At 31.2% G+C, this 21,001-nt stretch overlaps 2 protein-coding genes across 2 annotated transcripts; both read left to right on the top strand.

Annotated features, from left to right (window-relative positions):
- The first annotated feature begins 7,881 nt into the window (after window positions 1-7,881).
- On the top strand, window positions 7,882-9,184 carry LOC101256396 (stress-response A/B barrel domain-containing protein UP3). The gene has a single exon (XM_010325710.3). The coding sequence runs from the start codon at window positions 8,269-8,271 to the stop codon at window positions 9,070-9,072; it is 804 nt and encodes a 267-aa protein (XP_010324012.1). The 5' UTR covers window positions 7,882-8,268; the 3' UTR covers window positions 9,073-9,184.
- Window positions 9,185-11,926: 2,742 nt separating this feature from the next.
- LOC101256104 (cytochrome P450 72A397) lies at window positions 11,927-14,456 on the top strand. The gene is made up of 5 exons (XM_004243671.5): window positions 11,927-12,310; window positions 12,507-12,727; window positions 12,953-13,197; window positions 13,285-13,660; window positions 13,858-14,456. Exons 1-5 carry the CDS (start codon window positions 12,028-12,030, stop codon window positions 14,290-14,292), a joined length of 1,560 nt encoding a protein of 519 aa, XP_004243719.1. The 5' UTR covers window positions 11,927-12,027; the 3' UTR covers window positions 14,293-14,456.
- Window positions 14,457-21,001: the final 6,545 nt, after the last annotated feature.

Genomic DNA, 21,001 nt, shown 5'->3' on the forward strand with positions numbered 1-21,001 from the left:
GCTCTAAAGATCATATATATATAAATTTATTTGGGGGATCGTCTAAGGGAGGGGAATTTACATGCTACTTGTTCATTATATTTTTTAGAAATCATGCTTATAGGTTTATCTTTAACCACCTAGAATTTGTTTATAGGTGTTATAATCTAACCAATTTTCAATTTGTTTGACGCTTTTGTTAATAAGTCTAAAAAAATAATAACTAGATAATATTAATTTTTGAATGTTAAAATCAAATCCTAATAATAATAATTTAGTAGGCTGATTAGGTGTTTTAAAAAAAATGTTATAACTTTTAGCATTGTCTTGTCATGTAGAAACCATGCCTAAGGATTAATTTTTTCATATCATTTAGATTCACAAAATTATGTATATATGTGTTACTTTTTTGAACGCCTAGAAATTCATGTCTATAGGCTTGTAAATAACTTTTAACATATCCATAAAAAATAAAATTTGTTTGTGCATATTTGTGCCCTCCCCCTAAAATTAATTAATATTATTTAATTAGTAATCCTATTTGTCTTCTTGAAGATTTCCGCATTCATGATGCAATATGTTTTTTTTAAATAATAATGATACTAAATTAAAATCATTTCATGCAAATTACTTGGCTTTTAAATATATTTCATAGTAAACCTTTTCATTTAATAAATTTACCACCTTAATGTTCTATTTTTTTTAACTTACAAAGTTTTGCAACATAATTTTCTTAAAAGTCATTATTCAATCTTCCTTTAAAATTTTGGATTGATTATGACATTGTTTATTTTTAAATAAATTATAAGCACTATCTCCTAACCTATCGTTAGTGGGAAAGTCAAAGGAACTATGAGGTCTAGATCCAATTTTAAACCCGACGCGTCCCCGGAAGTACCACCTACCCATGACTTTCAAAAGGAATTATGTGTATTTATGTGCCTACATGTAAACTAAATCTTTTAAATCATTTTCAAAAACATAAACTATTTTTTAGACCGTGGTGGAGGAGCGCGATCAACAATATCGTGGCATCATCCCTATAAAGAAACAAACATTTTTTTTAAAATAAAAAATTCATATTCAAAACTTGCTCAATTTTCACAACATTACTTTCTCACATATTAATTGCTTAATATTTACAAATTTTGTTTATAACATAGTTTCATATGCTTAAATAAAAATAAAACTTGATTGTTTATTTATTGCTATCACCTAGCCTTGCATGCTCACATTAATGAAAAATAGCATTAATTGTTTTATATTTGTTATCACTTAGCAAGATTAAATGAATTAATAAATGAAGTGACCTTGATTGCTAATTGTAACCCCCACATAGATTGCATGAGATACGGCCGGGACCCACACTTGTGGACCTCGAGGGATGCCTAACACCTTCCCCTCGAGGTAATTTGAACCCTCACCCTAATCTCTGGCTCGTTGACCTTAGTTAGACTTAGTTATATTAGATAGGTGCCCTAACGCGCCTTAATTCGTTAGGTGGCGACTCTAAACTCGAAAATCCCAAAAGAGTTGTTAGGTCGTGCACAAAATCCGTTTTCTACGAAAATGGGGCGCAACAATAAGCACTCCCATGATATAATCTTTAGCACGATTTCAAAAAATAAGAAAGTATTAGTTATTTGATCGATCACAATAATAAATTTCTATAATAAAATAAAATAATATATTTTCCTAAACAATGTATTTACTACTCTATATAAACTATTTTAAATTGCATTATATTATATTCTCAAAGTATTCGAGTGCAAAAAATAGGCATATTTATGATGTAACTTGATGTTATGTTCTTAAAAGATAAATCATATTACCTTGTTACGGCAAAAATATTCAAAACATTATTTTATATGAAAAAAAACTATTTTACTAACAAGGTTTTCATAATATTTTATTGATATAACGTTTAATTTCATATGTGCATTCAGATATTGAAAACAAACCGTCCCAATAATTTAGTGTTCAGATTCAGAGACAAATATTTTAATATTCAGATGCTTATTCAGGTTTACACATCTAGATCTTAGTGCACATCTTAATATTTAAATATGTATTCAAATTCAGACAATAATATTAATGGAAACAAATGAGACCTTAATGTCACTACTTGTTAATCAAACCAAATAAAATTATCTTTATAATATTTAGGGAAAATGCACAAGTACCCCTTAGACTATGACCCTAATACCAAAGACATATCTTACTAATGTCGTATTACCCCCCTGAACTTATTTTTTTTGTAATTTTGTGTACCTCTTTGGCTTACGTGGCATCCAAATATCTCCGACGCGCCTCAATTGCGTGGAGTCACATAGAGTGCCACATAAGACAAAAGGTGTATACAATTATTAAAAAAAAACAAAAAAAGTTTAGGGGGTAATAGGACCTTAGTTAGTTAAGGTGTGTCACTGGATTTTGGTCATAGTCTAGGGGGTAGTTGTGCATTTTCCTTACTATTTATTAAGTTTTTTATCAATTAAAAGTATAAATATCTAAATAGAAATATTAACCTAATTGTTTTGATTTTGGACTCTCTTTATTTTTAAATTTTAATATTATATTATATTTTAAATTATTTTTTATTGGCCCACGGGCCGGCTCTACCGATATTTCTCAAGCCCCCCCCCCCCCCCCCAAATGAGCAGGCTTATTCAGGCCAGGCTAAAAAGCTTCTTTCTTAAATGGGCTCCAAAAATCTTAGCACAACCCTATTAAATTTCGGGTTAGGCCAGACCGGCCCAACGGGCCTATCCCATATTGACGGCTCTAAACATCACCTTCTCTATGATCCTCTTTATACATATATCTGATTGGTTATATAGTGGCTTTACAAAATATAGATGAGAGAATCATTTCTTCATCTCCTCTTCCATCTATTGCTGGATTTTATCATTCTAAAACCTATGTTGTTACTGCTCCAAGTTTATATTGGAAGATCTTCTTAAATTTTGGGGATACACCTTATGAGTAGTGACGTATCTACACCTTTGGAAAAAGAAAAAATCAACCGCCTTAGGCCCCATAATTTGAGGGGCCTCCTTTTTAAAAACAATAATAAGTTATATTTTTTTTATAAAAAAATATCGAGTATTTTGTAGAAAGTGTAAACTTTTCATAAAAGAGTAAATAAGTAATAAATGTTTGATAAATTATGAGTACTATGTCTCAAGAAATATTAAATAATTGGCTATAATAAACTTCATCAAAAACATATATTCGAACTTAAGCGTCCATTAAGATTTGACTTCTGGCCACCAATCTATTAGAGCTATCCTTGCTTATAGGTGAAATATCCTTAAGGACAATAACTTACACGTCTCAAGCTTTAGAGAATCTCTTAGTGTTTCTGTGATTGTACAACAAACTATACATTTAGTGATTTTAGTCTTTAACTACATACTTATTGATTTTAGTCCTTTAAGTATTCAAAAACTTATCAGGATTGATCTTTGTATATTCTTTATAGAAATAACATTTATATTGACGAAACTATTGTGAAATTAAATCTTTAAGCCATTTTTTAGTTTTTTCTCTAAGTTATATTTTTTCAAATTACTCTTATGAATGAACAATAACCTTAAGGATTCAAAATAAAATTAATGAGGAAAGAAGAGACAATTCTTAATTTTATTCGGTGGAGAATAAAATAAATTATATAATTGTTGCTAATAACTTGAATATGTTTTTGTATAGTTAAAACACTAAATCTAGTAAGCATATAGTTAAGACAATTTCCAATTCAACACAAAATTTTACAAATATTTTTTTAGGGATAATGCCCAAGTACCCCCTTAACCTATGCCCGAAATCTCAGAGACACACTTATAGTATACTAAGGTCCTATTACCCCCCTGAACTTATTTAATTAATAATTTTTTACCCCTTTTTAGCCAACGTGGCACTATCCTGTGGGCCCAACGATGGTTGACTTTTTTTTCAAACTAGTACCACGTAAGCTAAAAGGGGGTAGAAAATTACTTATAAAATAAGTTCAGGGGGTAATAGGACCTTAGTATAGTATAAGTATGTCTCTGGAATTTCGGGCATAGGCTGAGAGGGTACTTGTGCATTTTCCCATTTTTTTACTATGAAATTTGACGTTTTGGAGCTTCAACCCTACACCAAATCACTTTTTTCAATTATATTATTATTTTTATTATTACATAACTTTTACTTTATATTTTCTTATTTCATAAAACAGATGTTTTCTTCTATTTCACATATTAACGCTACCATAATTCATATTCTTTTCTAATAATCATTCAATATAAATTATTACTTTTTTAAATAATATGCATTGCTATCTAATATTATACATATATTATATATAATGATGGACAAGACAAATAAAAGTGAAATTCTCGATGAAATATACGTCAACTTTAAGATAAGAAAATATAATTAAAATAAAAATACTATATAAAAATAATTAAATTTTAGTAGGAATTTTTTTTTAAAAAAAAATATATAAATATTTGTAAAATTTAATGTAGTAGGTTGGAGTTGGTGTACACTAAAATAGTGTTGAGACCATTTTAGTATAAAATTTGATGTTATGGGTTGGGAACATCCTAAAGGACCAAGTGAAACTTACTCATAGCTAATGCGGAACAATTTATGACATTTCTTGAATTGAGGGAGGATATTACTAATATCTTCTTTAATCTTACAAGATACCAGAGGATTTCTAATTCAAATAAAAAATATTTATCTATCTCATATTAGATGGACGTATTCTATTTCGCACAATAACTAATAAATCATTAATAAACTAATATTCAAATGCCCCCTTAATCTATTATCGGATTTTCAACTACACACTCATACTTTAGGGAATTTCATAACTCATCCCCTACCCCCCCCCCCTCTACACATTTTTAAAATGAAATATATAGCCCCCTAAACTCAAATTTGTGTTAGAAAGACAATGTACTCGCCCTTGTCACGTAATATATATTATTTTTTAATTAAAAAAATTATTGTCTTTTTCTTTATTCGGTTTTTCTTTTGTATTTTTTTTCTATTTCCAACCCTTTTTTTCTTTTCTTTTTCTTTCTTCTCTTTTTTTTCCTTGACATTTGTTTGATAAAACTTTTTCTGCTATTGAAGAGAAAATTTCAAATTTTATTTGTAATAATTTTAAACGATGAAAATCTCTCTTTTTTTCTATCCTATTCCATTCATCGCTACTGATCGTTGATACTGTAAAAGTAGTTTTCTTACTTTTTTTGTGCCAACTCATGATCTAAACGATTCAAACGTATACCCTAGTACATGTTCCTCGACGCTGAGGGAACCCCCGAAGAGAAGGAGATTTCGTGACATTTCTGATTGGTTGTCTTGTATTTTTAGTAAGTTATTTAATAGTCGGCATGTTGAATCGTATGCATAATATGACGTGTTGGTTTATATTGATTCTAACGAAATGATGATGAAATACTTCTATTTAATAGAATATTCAATTTGAAGATAGAATCTCAAATCTCTCTCGACACGGAGAATCTCTCTTTTTAATACGCAATGTCAAGTAAGAATTCCAATTCAGCTTGTTCCCGGCTATTGCATCTTTCCTACCACACTACTTCAACAACTACTTCTTAGTGACTTACTACCCTACCACCAAGACTGGCAAGAGCACCGGATGATTTAACACTATCCCAATCTGTAGAAAGACTACCAGCATTGGCTCTTTCACTGTTGGAACAACTTCTTCTCTCATGCTTCCTAAATGTTGCTCTTATAATTACTTAAGAACAAAAAGAATAGCCATTAATGCTTATCACAGTAATGAAATGTGCCGTTATGAAATGTCAAGTTTTATTATTGAAAGGTGAAATTATAATCTTTGATAATCTTTCATTTTTTCCCATTGATTGATCTTTTTTTCACCATTTTCATCTTCCTTGCAAACATTAAAAGTTTATCAATCAACCCAACTCACTTCTTCCTTCATACCATTAAGATTATCAAGTATTACACCATTAATATATATATATATATATATATATATATATATATATATATATATAAAACTCAAGTTTTGGAGGAGTTGACATGTTTCATGTTTTCATCATCCATGACTGCAACAAGTGTTTTGAAGGGTAAAATATGGCGAGAATTTTATTCCTAACCATTTCATCCGTCATTTGATTGATACTCAAGTTATTTTCATGGATGAATTTGTCGAATTCTTCAAATTGAGGTAATGGATACATAACAATGAATCTTTTCATATCTATCTATTTTTAAAATCGCATATGAGTTTTGTTTTGAGAACCCAAAATTCTTTCTGAACATGAATTTAAGTTATTAAATTAGGGCACGAAAAAAATCAAGACAAGAATTTTCTAACCTATTTGTCCATGTGGTTAGGCATGTAAAATGATGATTAACAATTTTAATAATATTAATAAAAAGTTGATTTTCAAAATTTCCTAAATTCATGCACAAATTGAAAAATTAAAATTCTAGAATCAAGAGGAATAATTAAATCACATGTTGAATCCAATGAATGTGACAGTCACTGCAACTTAGAAAAGTTGAAAGGTGAAGAGATTTGATTTATGTTGATGTGAAGAAGAAAGGAAATAAATAAGAAAAATAATAATTAAAAATACATATTTATGAAGTGAAATTCTAAAAATAAAATTTTATCATTTGTTTTGATCCTCACTCTATACACTCAGCATTTAAAGAGTAAATTATATAAATTTTAAATTTTTCAAGGATGATATAACACAAATAAAGTTAGAGTGTGTAATTGAAATTTTAGGTATAGGCTGAGGGGCTTTAGGCATTTTCTCTAAATTGAACTTTATTATTTTGTCCTTTGTTCATAATTAACTTTTTGAAAAAAGAAATTTTTTGTCTTTAAAATTTATTTGGGAAAAGGCATAGATTTCCCCTTGAACTTGTATCGAAAAGTCATTTACACATTTCAACTATCATGACGACCTATTACACACTTTTACTATTCAAAAGTGATTTTAATAGCACCCTGCTATGTGCAACACCACTCTCATAGTATGTGGTGTGTCACATTCGCTGACACGTCAGGGCCATATCAGAAATTCTACTTTTTTTTATTTTTTTTTACTTTCTTTTCTTTATTTTCTTAAATTTTATTTTATTAATGGGAAAATACACAAGTACCCCCTCAATCTATGCCCGAAATCCCAGAGACACACTTATACTATACTAAGGTCCTATTACCCCCCTGAACTTATTTTATATGTAATTTTCTACCCCTTTTTAGCCTACGTGGTACTAGTTCGGAAAAAAAAGCCAACCATCGTTGGGCCCACAAGATAGTGTCACGTAAGCTAAAAAGGGGTAAAAAATTATTAATAAAATAAGTTCAGAGGGGTAATAGGACCTTATTATAGTATAAGTGTGTCTCTGAGATTTCGAACATAGGTTGAGGGGGTACTTGGACATTATCCCTTTATTAATTATAGTTATATTAATTAATTTCTAATCAATTATTAAAAATTTCTAATAATGCTATCTTCTTCATTGTAAAATGGGAAAGAAGAACTTTTAGCAATGACCACCAAGGAAATTACACGTAATCTGGAATTGATTTCGGAGTGAAAGAACTTTTTCATTTTAAAATGTACCCTTAAGAAGGTTGCTTCATGTTCTTACATTGATTGGCCATGGAAACTAAGTTTTCATTGTTATTTGTTGTGGATTTTAGTTGTAAATTTTTCAACTCGTTATTTTTTCATGTTCTTTCTGGAGATTTTTAAAAAATAGAGATAATAGAAAAATAAGTTTCTTTCCATTTTCAATCGATCACTCAATAATAAAAAATGTCCGCCAAAGCTCAATCAATTGAAACCTTTTGAAATATAACTCCTTTTTAAAGTAATTTATTTTTTGGTTGTTTCTTGTTAATGGAGTGTGAAGAAGATGAAAGGGTGTGGTGTGAAGAAGAAGTGATGTGGGGGGTTGGGTTTACGAAATATTTTGATTTTTTTAATTTTTTTATTTCAATAACAATGCTGTGACGCGATTTTTTTAAAAAATTATTATGAAATTTTTATGATAATTTAAACGTATAACTAATTTTTCGATACAAATTCAAAAGGAAATTTATGTCTTTACCCAAATTTATTTCAAACTTACAAAGACCGTAGGAGTAAAATTGAAAATAAATAAATAATTAATTCTATCTTAGTAAAGACAATAAATATAAATTACAATTTGGTCATCATTGAGAAATTGACGACCCACCTAAAGCAAGCAGCAATCGAAGGATCCAAAATAATGATGCAGCTGGGTGTCAAAACGTCAGGTACAGCAGTAGCTTGCTCTCACTTCTTATCGCCTCGCGCATTCCCTCCTACCGCCATCGCCATCACTCGTCGCCATCTCAAGCCGTACTGTTTGTATCGTTCTATCAAAATGTCTGCTGAGCAAATCGTCGAACATGTGGTGCTCTTCAAAGCCAAACCTGATGCTGACCCTTCAAAGCTTACCGCCATGGTTAACAACCTCAACAGCTTGACTTCTCTCAATCAAGTAGTTCATCTCAGTTCTGGTCCCCTTATTCGTGACAGATCTTCCTCTTTTTCCTTCACTCACATTCTTCATTCTCGGTACAAGTCTAAGTCCGACTTGGCTGATTACTCTGCACACCCTGACCATGTAAGTGTTGTTAGGCAGTACGTCTTGCCGGTGGTTGATGACATCATGGCTGTTGATTGGGTTCCGATTGAATTCTCTGGTCCGACTGGTGTGCCGCCTGGTTCAGCGATGAGGCTGACGTTTCTTAAATTGAAGGAGAATTTGGGGGAAAATGAAAAATCACAAGTTTTGAGTGCGGTTGGGGGAATCAAAGAGAAATTTTCTGGGATTGAACAGTTGACTGTTGGGGAGAATTTTTCTCCTGGTAGGGCGAAAGGTTTTTCGATTGCTTCAATTGCGGTTTTCAAGGGAGTGGATGAATTGGAAGCTTTGGAGTCGCAAACGGAGCTGGCGAATGAGCAGAAAGAGAAGGTTAAGGAGTTTTTGGATGGTGCTGTTGTGGTGGATTATGCTGTTCTTCCTACTCAATCAGCTAGCCTTTGAGAAGGTTTATGATCAGTAGTTGAGGTTATTCTTGCCTCTTTCTAGAGTTAATTGCCCTATGTACTGATGATTTGCGTTTTAATATGGCTAAATAAATTCAGTTATCCGTCAATTTATGTACTGTTTTTGTATCTTGAACTTTTCCAGATGTTTCCTTTTCATTATAGCATTTTCCCATGCTTGTCATCCTATCTAGTATGAACTTTCTAGTACTATTTAGCTTCAGTAGCCATACATGAAGGTGACTGCTGTATACACTGCAATAGTGATGTTTTAGCAGGTAGTCGTTTTCCAGGGCACAATGAACCAGATTTGTGTGTTTGTTCTCACAAATATTGTTTGATTACGCAGGCTATAACACTTGAAGGAAGTGATAAAAGGATAGTTGAAAGAAAGTTGAAACTGTGAAAATGACATTCAAAACAATATGGATCATCTCCTGTCATTAAACACCTCTAGTAATCTCAGGATCTACCATTTCTAGTAGACGACTTCATTTGTACATTGATTTGAAACGTATTGTTGTTCTTTTGACTACTAGATGCATACAATTGAGTTGTAAGAAGTCCCGGAAGAACCACACCGAATGCAAAAACATCACTTTTATCATTAAGTTGACTAGATCAAAAGTATTCACTGTACCAGTAACAGTATGTGCCTCCAACTTGTGTTGTTAAGTGATTCTTTTCAAGAGGAACGAATCTTGGAAGCCAAAATCAGAAACTACATCTTCATAATTCTCGTCCAACAATATATTACTTGATTTGATAGCACAGGGATGAAAGTAAGAAAGTGCCCCTGCTATTTCTCCAACAATTCATAAGCAATGATCCAAAGAGAGTGTGATTGTTGTTGTCCTTGAATCACTAGGAAAAGCCATAGAGTTTCCATAAAGAAAAATAAACTGTATTCAGGCAATATTTTTGACTACATAGGTAAGAAGTGTCAGTTCTCCTCATTTTGTATTTGAATTAACTACTGACTATCTTAGGACTTGATAAAACTATTTAGGAACTTTAGTATCGGTTGAAAACTGTATTTTTTTCTATATAGCATATCACAAGTCAGAAGGACCATTGTACTTCAATCTTTCTAGTTTTAATTTTATTTAGGCACCTCAGACTTATTTCCGGTGCATCTATCTACTGTTCCTTCCCCCGCTTTGTCTACCATAATTCCACTTTCAGTTTACCCCACTACCTCATGTAGCTGATCTTATGTTTTTCCACATACTGTCTCTTTTGATTGGTATATATAATTGAAAGTGCAGCATCTTTTAAGTGGTGACAAGGGTATTTATTGTTTCCATTGAAAGGGTTGGCTGATGTTGATGGATGCTCAACGGCTTCTATAACATGACAATTGCGTGTAGTAACTCTGCTTGGTTGTTCTAAAAACAGAGCCCGGTATAGTAATCAGGTGTAGAAAAGGATGCTCCACAACACTGTTTATAGTAATGTTCAACTAATTTGAATTATTGAAGAAATGGATATGCATCAAGCATGATATAGTTCATTTACTTCTTTTGCAATATAGATGTTAATAAGAATTGTCATATTTCCTGTTATAATTGCCTGGACAGCTAAATGTATTAGTATACCCCACTTTTCTAACTGAAAGTACTCCTGTAAGCCAGTTGTTATTTCTGTTCACTTGCATCAGTAATGAAATATCCATTGTCAAAATGAGGAAAATGTGTCTTCGTAGCATAGACATTAAATAATTCTTATAGCAGGATATGCTATAGAATATAGATAGTATCCAAAACATCAAAGGACAAATTTTTGAGCTCAGAATTCACATTCTTTTTCCCCTCATACGAGTCCAATGGCGAACTCCGATGCAGATGCTCAGGCAAACTTGGCTGTAGAACTTGCTGTTGCTTAAATTCAGGAGGAGATTGAGAAATAGCAAAGGGGCACTTGAAAATGACTTAACATTTATCCTATTTTTGCCAATACTAACAAGTAACAACCTTAAATGACTATGCCGATGAAGATAGTATAAAGTCGTATACTATCGTTCATTGTTAAATGAACTAATGTTATGTTATTGCAGATGGGAACTATTGTTATGTAATTGCAGATGGGAACTATGTAAATGCATGTAATTATTAGGGATGGGATGGGGCACGTACGAATAAGGGGGATGGAATGTTGACCACATGGGGAGAGGATCTTATAATACAAAGACTAGTAACTAGTCAAGTGATTAAACTTAGTCGTTTTGATCAACATAAATGCAAGTTGACTGGGTTTATTTGAGGTTAAACTGACTGCGACCATCATAATTGGCAGCAACACCAAATGTTACTAATCGTTGGCTATGGGGAAAAAGACATATTCAGTATGCCATGCTAATGGGTGGCGCCAATGAGCACATTGAACTATCCATGTGGTTGAAAGTTATCCCAAACACAACAAGAAGGCAAAACAGAATCAATCTATCTTGCTCTCCACGAAAGCAAGTATATATTCACCATTATTTATCCAAAAATAAAGATATAACAAGCTTTGAAGTAATTTATCTTGGGACATGGAAGTTTGAATTTGTATATTAGTTAATCAGCCCCAACAATTATATTTTAATACTAATATAATATTTGCTACGTCAAAATAAATCTCACATACAACTAATATATCATATTAATATTAAACCGCCTATCCACGGTTTTTGCTTTATTTTATTGCACCTTTATAGAAAATTGTTTGGTCCTAGTCTTTAATCAAACATATTATTTACTAATTAGCTCTTTGTCTAGACAAAAAAACATATACAATTGTTGCCTTATTCTCCAAGATTAGTTCATCCTCTGTCAACATCTTATCTTAGCCAACAAGTAGGTTTGACTAAATTTCAAAGGCCAAATGTTGGGAATGGGTATATATAGTGACCAATCTCTTATGGTGGTTATCTTAGAATTCAAACTTCAAGTAGTCCACTTTCTCAAGACTGATGGCAAATCTAGTAGTATTTCTTTCTCTGTTAGTACTATTTCCCTTGCTTATATTAAGCTATTTTCTTGTCAAAATTTTCTACTCCATCTTCATGAAACCAAAATTGCTGGAAAAGCGCTTGAAGCGGCAAGGATTCAAAGGAACTCATTACAAGTTGTTGCTTGGAGACCTCAAAGATGTTGGCAATCAAATGGATGAGGCATGGTCCAAGCCAATTAGCTTAACTCACGATATTGTGTCGCGTGTTGATCCCTTCACTCATTATATGGTCCAAAAATATGGTAAGTTGATATGATTTTACCACTATTGTCTCACGTAGGTATATATCCATAATTTGAACTTTATGAATATTCTAGGACAACGAACTCAAGTATTAGTGAGTGAAAACTCCACCGGTGTAATTTGAAACTCAATGTTGATTCACTTGAATAATTCTTTTTAATTACTAAGTATGAGCTAAAATGAATTTGGTTGCAGGGAAGTTATCTCTGAGTTGGCTCGGAACATCACCCAGATTGATCATCACGGATCCAACACTGATAAAAGAAGTGCTCTTAAATAAGCAAGGCCATTTTCATTTACCACCATTGAATCCTCTTGTATTGATTCTTACTAAAGGATTGACAACTCTACAAGGTGAAAAATGGGCTATGCACAGAAAGATGATAAATCCTGCTTTCCACTTGGACAAATTGAAGGTTGCTTTTTGCAACTTCAACAATGCTCTTTTTTGTGGCTTTTAGTTCAACTTACTCAACCCAAGAGGATATATATATATATATATATATACCTTTTGCTAGAGATTACCTAGGGGTTAGATGACTCTCTCAAAGGAACTTGACAAAGTAGCCCTGTATATATAATGAATAGATGTAATCAGTCATCATAGAGCATATTATACTCATTTTGGTATGTGTTTACAGGGAATGATCCCAACAATTGCAGAAAGTTGCACGTTTACGATAGAGAAGTGGATGAAAACAATTAGCCCTGAGGGGACTTCAGAAATAGATATATGGCCCGAATTTCAACAACTTACCGGTGATATCATTTCAAGAACAGCATTTGGAAGTAGCTTCGAAGATGGAATGAAGATCCTAGAACTACAAAAAGAACTACAACAACTTGTGTTAGAGGCTATGGGAATGTTATATATTCCTGGCTTTAGGTAAACTTCCTTACAACTATAGCATTCAACTTTCTTACCTTCAAATGATTCTTCTTTTGTTCTGAAAAGTAAAATCATGATATACAGATTTGTTCCAACGAAAAAGAATCGAAGAAGAAAGGACTTGGATAGAAGGATCACTTCAATGCTTAAAAAAATTGTGGACACAAAGGAGAACATGATCAGAACAGGGGAAACAAGGGGAGATGACTTACTTGGCCTGCTGTTGCAATTTAACAATGAGAATAATTCAGTAAATAATAGTCAGATGACAAAGGAGGACATAATAGAAGAATGCAAACAGTTTTACCTTGCCGGTCATGAAACAACATCGAGCTGGTTGACATGGACTCTCATTGTGTTGTCTATTCATCAGAATTGGCAAGAGAAGGCAAGGCAAGAAGTTCTACAAGTTTTCAGGGAGAAGAATCCTGATGCTAAAGAAATAAGTCACCTCAAAATTGTGAGTGTACATCTTTCGAAACAAATTCAGTTTGGCTTTTTCATTTCTACATGGTTAAAATTATTTTTGTGTATATACAATAGATGTTGAATCCTCTTTGACTTCTTCATATGTTTACTTTTTTCATATTTTGAACCGCTGAGTGAAAATCTTGGTTCAACCATCGCATGAATTTGAGAAACTCTTTTCTTTTGCAGGTAACCATGATACTTAATGAAGTGCTCCGGCTATATCCACCGGTGATTGCCTTGTACAAACGCGCTTACAAAGAATGTAGAATAGGGGATCTCTCTATTCCAGCAGGAGTGGATCTGACACTACCTATAATGCTAATTAATCGCGACATTGAGCTATGGGGTGACGATGCAGATGAATTTAAACCAGAGAGGTTTGCTGAAGGAATTTCACATGCTTGCAAAGATCCAACACAGATGGCATTCATGCCATTTGGATGGGGACCAAGGACTTGTGTTGGTCAAAACTTCTCCATGCTAGAAGCAAAGATTGCACTGTCTATGATACTAAAGCAGTTCTCCTTTAAGCTCTCACCAACTTATGCTCATGCTCCTTACACTGTTATGACTCTTCAACCCCAACATGGAGCTCACATCATGTTTCACTCACTTAACTAGGATAAATAGAGTTATTATCTGTTGAAGGTAATCATAAAATAAGAAAAAAATTATGTGTTTCCTTTCCCTAAAACTTTATTTGGATGGTTGTTTTGTATTATTTCATAATGTATCGTATTGTATTATTTGTATTGTTTTATTTTAAAGAATATAGTGTTTGGATAGATTGTATCATTTTTCGTCATTACATGATGTCACACGTTTATAATTTGAAGGACAAACCGCCAAAAAAAGTAGGGTGTGAGGTATAGATCTACTATGAAAAAGTTGGGTAAAAGACGAAATATAATTACTAAATAATATAATAAATAAAAATAGAACAAAAAAAATATTAAGATGACAACACGGTCATATCAAATCGATCTTTACATAAAATGAGTCTTGTCGTCGTTACCTAATGATAGATTTAGACAATACAATACAATTGAATTTAAGTGAATCGATCCGGCCCAATCCAATTAAATTAATTAATTAAGGAAAAACTAATTATGTTTTAAAGGATAAGAGAGAATAGTTACAATTAAAAGGAGTAATTTTTTGGGTGGGTGAAAATAGTGGAGGACATGAAAAAACAAAACCAAAAAAGAAACAAAAGAGAAAATTATCCTAGATTTTCTTACAATTTAATCAACACACCAAGGAAATTTTTAGTTTGTGAACTGCACTACGATTTCTTTGAGAGACGAAGTTGATCTTGTGGGTGTTCAAATTTTGAGCGAGTCTACAACAAAGGCATTGCCAATGATTTTTGCTGCAAGTACACATCATGTTGTTGTTAAAACTCTTTCTTCGCTATCAAAACATGGTTGATTGATCCGTTTTTTCGATGCTTCATGTGATTTCACTGTGTTGTTAAAAAGAAATAAATTGTGACTAAGTTGGGATTTCTTAAAAGCCTTTCGGATGTCGATTAATTACATTGTAGATAGTATTCCTTATCTGATAATGATACTGACTCATATTGTAGATAGGATTCCTTGTTCTACGATGAAGTGATTATGCGGTTTATTTGTTTAAGAGAATTTGTTTTTTTGTGTTTTTGGTTCTGCATGCTAAAAGTTTGGCATAATACTTTAATTTTCACGATCTACTTATTCGTATCTTTTGGTGAATTTATTATGAGAGTAAAACGAATTTAAAACGAATGAGATATGACTTTTTGGAAGTTGGCTTGAACTGTTTTCTCAAAAAGCCTACTTCTGTTTCTTGCGCAAGGATTCTAGACAAAAGAACGCAAGAGAAAGGAGAAGAGAAAAGCAAGATTCTTCGTTTCGTAATGAATTGATTGCGGATTTCTTCAAGGATTTGATCCTACAAGGTATATGAGTCTTTTATAGCGTGAGTTTATTCACCTACACACCAATCATGTTGTTTTAGGGTAAATTCATCCTAAAAGAGTTTGAAAGTTGTTGTTCTTGATGTGTATTCTTGAAATTGATATTGTTTTTGAGTTGGGCTGAAATTGAGAAGTTTCTAAGATCATTTCGTCAAGTTATTGAGTGGGTTTGAGTTGGTTCTTAGGTACATTTGTTGGGTGTATGTATTTAAAAAGAATTTGGGAAAAAGAACCGAGTTTGGGGAGAATTGGGGATAGAAAACAAAGACAAAATTTAGAAGGACAAATTTAGCACTGGCCGCGCGTCGCGGACCTTTTCCACAAATTTGGGGAAAAGAGTCTTCGCATCGCGGAGTGGTCACAGACCATTCTACCTCGAAAAGTATTTTCACGACCAAAATTTAAATACATCTCCGCGTCGTAGACCTACCTTCAGACAGTGAAATTTTAATCTTTTCTCATGTTTAGCTATCTAAAAGCACTCCTAAACATCATGAGATCTTTCCTATCATAAATCACAATCGCTGAATTCATAATTCAATTCAAGAAAAGTTAAGATTTAAGTTTAGAATGTAAGAAGCAAGTTAAGAGAAGTTCATTTAAGTTTTCAAAAGTCTTTCACAAACGTTTTAACTTTGTTTTAAGACATAAGTTTCAAGTTCAAGTAAGAGTAAAGAGTTGAGTTCATTCCTCAAAAGTCTACAAGGGAACTAAGTATTCCCAAGAGTTTGAAAATGTTTTCACAATTGAGAAAGAAAGGGAACATCGATTCCAAGAGAGCTTTTAAGCTAATTTTTGAGTAATCATCTCAAAACAACGAACGAAGTTTGTTTTAAAAACATATGAGCTATGTATATTTTGGAGTAGTATTGAGCACCAATATGGGGATGCGGATTCATATTAATTCAAGTCTCTATAAACCATGTATGCATCATGGATAGTAAAAGATCATACTTTTTAGATGACTCCTTGAGATGCTTTTAGCATTGACTAGTGGATCCACTAAGTTAAGCATTCTATAGGATGACAAAGTATAGGACAATTCTGGTAGCGTGGACAAGTGTATCACCATATAGGCTCATAATTGTGGTTGTCGATTAGAGAAACTCCTAAAGAAACTATATTACTTTGTTATATGAGTGAAGTTGTGCTTGTTGCTCCATTTTCTTAAAAAAATTAAGTTGATTTAACTATTTCATAAAGTTTTTCATATTTTGCATGTCCTATTACTTTACATTGAGTTAAGTTATTCATGAATTGAGAGGAGCAAAGGTAAGTGTTTCTTTCAGAATCCGTTCAAGCCTATGTTAAGCTTAGCATTCCAACTCGCATACTTGTACATTCAATGTAATAATGTCAATTGGCCTGCATCGTATTATAATGCAGACACAGATATTCAGGATTAGTATCTAATGCCCCGTTGATCAGGTGGAGCACTCAGAGTCAATTAGTGAACCTTCTTGCATTTCGGAAGACTCTTTTATCATTTGTTATTTTCAGCTTTCAGTTGTTGAAATGATCGGGGGTCCTATTCCGGCATTCCTCTTTGTTTTCGAGACTTCATAGACAGTAAATACTTCATTTGTCTTTACATTATCATTTCTTATGTTCATACTTAAGTCGTCAATTTGGACAAGTTGAATGTTGGACTTTTAAACATTCTTATGTTATCTTATTATTCAAATGAGTATAGTAATTGATCATTTTAAATAAGTGTATAGTGTTCTGTTGAGTAAGTAAGTCAGGCGAAGGGTCCATTTGGGGCTAACAGTTGTTCTTGAGTGCCAGTCGCGTCTGGGGTGTAGGCTCGAGGCGTGACAATATTTCAATTGAATTGATAGTAAAAACTAAAAATATTGAAGTTTCTATGAACATTGTGAAATGCATGTTTGATAAAAAGATTAATATATAAATAAAATGTCATAAATTATTAACTGTTTGACAATAGATAATCTATCAAGTCTAATTAAAAAATGACGCTAAATGTGAATTCAATATCACTAAAACAGATGAAACTGAAAATGTAACATAAGTTATAAATTCAAAAGAAAAAATTTAACATAATAGTCTTATAGCAAATTTCAACATAGCATACGTACTTATGATTTATTTTTTTTCTTTTAAAAAAATGTAAGTATGTAACCTTACTTAACAATAAATTCTAATTTAATTTAAAAAATAGAATACTAATAAAATTATGCGAAAGAGGAAATAAGCATGGCATAAAAAACTAGATAATATGAAATAAAAATTGCATAGAATCACGTAAATTAGCGTTGAGACAAGAAGAAAACAAAATATAGTAAGATAAAATAAACGTATAGAATAAAAAAAAGAACTTAGAATAATAGAAGTAAAAAAACTAAAACAAAAAAGTAAAAGTAGAAACAAAAAAATAAAATTAAAAAGTATCATCCGGTAATTATGCCATGATTACCAACAATTCACAACCTCTGCCGGTAAATTGTAGAGTGTAGTTACCCTTGCCAATTACACCAATTATCTGCTGACCAAATAATTACATGTCTAACCAAACAGGACGAACAATGTGATTACACCAAATTCAATTACCAGGGTGTCCTTCCAAACAGGTCAATAGTCTAATGTTTAGTTGTTCATTATCCTGAATTTAGTCCAGGTATGTTTAATTTTCCCTTTTGAAATTTAATTTTTGATAGAGCTTTGTTTAAATTTGTATTGTTTTGGGACTAAGAAATTTTCAATTATAGTTCTTTTCCGCAATGAAAAAAGAAGAAGCCATTTGCACTAAAAACGAGTATAAATCGTGCTAAAGAAAGAAAGTAAAGCTTGATTTGAAAGAAGAGGGAAAAAATGAGATTTTGATTAGAAATATAAAGATCATATATATTATTATAAGTGGGAAGATCCAAAGTGCAAAGTTGAATTACCATTGTACCCCTATACTAAATCGAAATGTTAGTTCTAAAAAATAAATAAATTAAATATTAAATATAAATTATATCATATTATATACTTAAAGTGGAAGTTGTTAAGTCAAAAGTTGAAAAATAAAAATATAAATAGAAAGTCTAAATTAGATATTTTTATCTTTTGAACAACTAAATTTAAGGCCAAATACATTAATAGATCCCTAAACTTGTTCGATTTTTCCCCTCAGGTTTCTCAACTATGTTATTTTCCTATTGAATTATAATGCTTTATTCCTTTTAAACACTATTGGCTGATGTGAAACCAGATATTGTGAGGGGGGTTGATAGAAGATACATATGTTGTTCCAGAACTCATTAGTCTAATTGATAATCAAACTGCTCGAAAATAATTGTGTTTTACTTCAAGTCATTTGAACACATTAGAAAACAAATGACACTAACACACAATTTGTCTTCATTCCTTCAATCAAAATCACTACAACACTAACACAATTGAAGGCATTTACAATAGAAAAGTCGATCAAAATCAGCCAACAATGTTCAAAAGGAACAAATCATAGGTCATTCAATGATTCAATAGGAAAAAAATGTACTTGAGGTACCTGAAAGAAAAAATCCAACAAGTTTAGGATCTGTTTATGAGTTCGGCCTAAATTTAATTATATTTTTAAAACCTTTTTCTTTTCTATTGTATTTATTTTCATTTCTCTCTTTCAATTTACTTAACACATAACGGATATATACAAAATAAAAATAGCAATAAACAAGGTGATGCATCACTTCTCTATATTCTCCAGTTGCATTTATTATTTTTTTTCCTTTTTTGTTTTGAATTTTTCAAGCTAATTTATAATTATGAAGGAAATTGAGAAAAACAGTAAATGAGATAGTGAAGAGTCCTACCATGACATGATACAATCAATTCCTATACTTTTTGGGGTGAAATCGTCAAATAACTGTAAGACTTCTAACCTTTTATTTATGGGATAATGCACAAGTATCCCCTTAACCTATGCTTAAAATCTCAAATCCACACTTATACTATACTAAGGTCCTATTACCCCTCTGAACTTATTTTTTAAATAATTTTCTGCCCCTTTTCGGCCTACATGACACTATCTTGTGGGTCCTATGATGATTGACTTTTTTTTTTTCAAACTTGTGCTACGTAGGCTGAAAAGAGGTAGAAAACTACTTATAAAATAAGTTCAGGGGGGTTAATAGGACCTTAGTATATTCTAAGTGTGTCTCTGAGATTTTGGGCATAGGTTGAGGGGGGTACTTGGACATTATCCCTTTATTTATTTATAAACTAGTAAACTTAGATGTGCTACGCGCGACATATAATTTTTTTTTAATTTTCAAATTCAAATAGATTAGCCAATAAATTTTAATATATAAATTTATAATCTCAACTCAATTCATGAATTGTTTTTATGAAAAAATAAATATCCTAAAATTAGGCAAAATACATGTACTTTTCTTTTGGTTGAATAGTACCTATTCTTTTATGTTAGTTGTAATATATAATTAAAAATTTATGACTTTATTATCCATTTTAATGAGTTCTTAAAATTAAATATAGTCACCTTTGATATTTTGTAAAAAAATTAAAGTGAAATTTATAGTCTTTAAAAATTTTAAATGTCAAAAGAATTAAAATAGTAACATAGCTAAAAACGCTCGTAGAAATATGAAAATTTATTTGCAATAGATAAGCTATCTATAATTGAAGACTTAAAAAAATACTTCAATATTTATATATTAAAATTTAAAGCTTCTTCTCTATATGTTGATTCTTTGGAAGGAAATGGGTGATACATGATCTTAGTTCTGCAAAATAATTTGTGGTGATGTAGAATTAACAAAAAATTAATATATTGTTGTAAAATACAAAATAAAATAAGTAATAAATGAGAAATTATAAAAGAATGATAAATGGTTTTATATTATAAAGATAAAAAAAATTCTTATAATATTGAATAAAAACTTATAATTAGACTCTAGGATTTTTTCTAAATAAGGTAAATATATAAAAAAAGTATTCGCAAATGATAGGAATATTTATAATTATTAACGATAAATAATTTTTTCATATAATTAAAGTGTAAGAGAAAAAGTTAAATAAATTTTTGGAATAATTATAATGGAAGCTGGATGTTTAGGTAATAAGTATATTTGGAATAATTATCGCTATTAATTTTTCCCTTAATAAATTCTCTCCTATAGTTTTACATTTTTTTTAATTTATTTCAATGCTATTTTTTTTATCCTCCCCTTTTTTATTTTATTTTTCATTTTTTTTGTTTTTATTTATTTAATTCCACTAAGAAAACATTAACAATTAGCATCGTATCTTAAGAAAATCAAATTAGCTCGTCTTTAAAATTTTTACTAATTTATATTTAAAAAAAGTAACAATTAGAATCGTATCTTAATATAATTAAGTTAATTTGTCTTT

The sequence above is a fragment of the Solanum lycopersicum genome, chromosome 7, assembly GCF_036512215.1.
Source record: "Solanum lycopersicum chromosome 7, SLM_r2.1".
Classification (NCBI taxonomy): domain Eukaryota; kingdom Viridiplantae; phylum Streptophyta; class Magnoliopsida; order Solanales; family Solanaceae; genus Solanum; species Solanum lycopersicum.